At 43.8% G+C, this 2,169-nt stretch overlaps 1 protein-coding gene across 1 annotated transcript in view; it reads right to left on the bottom strand.

Moving 5' to 3' along the window:
- LOC107474212 (uncharacterized) overlaps positions 1–1,840 on the bottom strand; it is a 6,897-nt gene extending 5,057 nt beyond the window's left edge. Inside the window, exons 1-3 of the mRNA XM_016093812.1 lie at positions 1,772–1,840; positions 742–1,663; positions 83–540 (exon numbers count right to left, since the gene is read on the bottom strand). Coding sequence (XP_015949298.1) covers positions 83–540; positions 742–1,663; positions 1,772–1,840 — 1,449 coding nt within the window. The remainder of the gene's footprint in view (positions 1–82; positions 541–741; positions 1,664–1,771) is intronic.
- Positions 1,841–2,169: the final 329 nt, after the last annotated feature.

Raw genomic sequence — 2,169 nt, 5'->3', positions numbered from 1 at the left:
TATCCTTATGTATGCATAAGTCTTTGAGGAATTTAGCATATCTAGGAACTTGATGGATAGCATCAAAGAGGGGGATGGTTACCTCAACTTTCTTGAATACTTCCACCATTTTGTGGTCAAGTTCTATGCGCTTTTTAGCTTTCTTTGCAAGTGTTGGGAACGGAAGTGGTTGAGCAACTTCCTCTTCCAAGGTTCTTTTGGCCTTGGTTGTCTCTCTTGTTGGTTGGACCTCATCCTCAACTATGGCTTGTGGTGTCTCCTTTTCCACTACCTCTTCTATGTCTACTCTCTCCTCTTCTTGAGCGGTTGTGATAGGGCTCGACTCCTTTGCTTCCTTCCCTTTTAGTTGCGTACCGGATCTAAGGGTGATGGCATTGATGCCTCCCTTTGGATTTGGTTGAGGTTGAGAAGGAATGACACTTTGGATTGGAGGTTGAGGAGTGGAAGTTGATGGTGTATCCATGCGTGCAAGAAGAGCTTGTAGTGTAGAGGTGAAACCGGTGAGACCGGAAGCAAGTGTGTTTTGTAGCTCCTTTTGGCCTTGGATAATGGTTCGGAGTGTTTCATCTTGGTTGGAAGGAGTGGTTGCATATGTGAGTTGAAGGGCTTGTGATTGGTTGGGTGGTGGTCTTTGATGTGGTGGTTGGTATGTTTGGTAGTTTCTTTGTGGGTTTTGTTGATTGTATGATTGATTTTGTGAGTTGTATGGTCGGTTTTGTGAGAAGTTTTGTGAATTGTTACCCCATCTTTGACCTCCTCCATTGTTGTTGTTGTCCCTATTCCCTTGTTGATGGTTGTCTCTCCAATTTTGGTTATTGTGTCCACTTCCTTGATTGTGGCTTCCTTCTCCTTGATAAGAGTACCCTTGGTTAGGATTACCGCCTTGGTAATATCCTTGGTTGGGGCGATCATAGAAATTGTGGGTAGCCGCCAAGGTATTATCTTCTTGAAGGCTTGGGCACTCATCCGTGTAGTGAGAGTAGCAAGAGCAAATACCACATACTCTTTGAGGAACCAATTGTTGGTTATGTTGTTGAGGTGGTGGAGGGTGTTGTTGTTGGTATGATTGAGGTTGTGGTTGTTGTTGGTTCAATTGGAGTTGCTTCAAGATAGATGTCATCTCATTCAAGGATTGAGTTAGAGCGGTGGTTTCACTACTAGTTGATACCTCATTCACGGTCCTTGGACGGTTGACTCTTCGCCTCATATGTTGATTGGATTCGGCCAAGTCAATAATAAGTTGCCATGCCTCCTCCGCAGTTTTATATTTGGACAAAGAACCATTGCTAGAAGTGTCCAAGAGGGTTCTATCTTGCTCTCGCATCCCTTGACATATGTATCCAAGCAATACTTGAGTGTCAAGCATGTGATTGGGGCATGCATCTAGTAGTTTGCGAAACCGTTCCCAATACTCATAGAGTGGTTCCGTTTCACCTTGCACAATACAAGACATTTCCTTCCTCAACCTATCCATCTTCTCCGGAGGTAAGAATTTATCCAAGAATCCTCTTCTAAGTAAGTCCCAATCGGAGGTAACTTCACTAGAGAGGGTGTAGAACCATTCTTTAGCCTTGTCCTCAAGAGAGAAAGGGAAAGCAAACAACCATATAGCAACTTCATCGGACCCTTCCCGTCTAGTAGTCGAGCATATGCGATGGAAGTCCTTGAGATGTCGAATAGGGTCTTGTGTGGGAAGTCCATGAAACTTAGGTAGGAGGTTGATCAAAGCGGTCTTCAATTCAAAGTTAGCATTCAAATTGGGGTGAGTTACGTGAAGGGGTTGAAGGACATAATCCGGTGCACCCGCTTCCTTGATGGTAACTCTTCTCGGAGCATCCATGGTATTAGTACCTGAAACAAAAGAAGAATTATTAGTGAGATTGATGGGAGTAGAATTAGTGCCTTCTTTGAGTGACGGTTCAATGTTCACTTCTAGTAAGGTGGTTGAGGTGGTGAAAGCCTCTTCCCCTTTTCCAAACTCAAGCCGCCTCCGAGCTTGTCTAATATGAAGCAAAGTTCGTTCTATTTCCGGATCAAAAGGGACTAAGCTCGGATTTGGTTGTGAACGCGTCATGCAATGAAGGGAAAATGGAATTCATTGTAATGAATGAGGGGTTAGTCACTTGAATTATTCACAATGGAATGCAACTATGTACATCTATATATGCT

Source organism: Arachis duranensis, chromosome 2, assembly GCF_000817695.3.
Source record: "Arachis duranensis cultivar V14167 chromosome 2, aradu.V14167.gnm2.J7QH, whole genome shotgun sequence".
NCBI lineage: Eukaryota > Viridiplantae > Streptophyta > Magnoliopsida > Fabales > Fabaceae > Arachis > Arachis duranensis.
The sequence above is the reverse complement of the archived record's forward strand: the minus strand, read 5'-3'. Positions and strand labels throughout refer to the sequence as shown.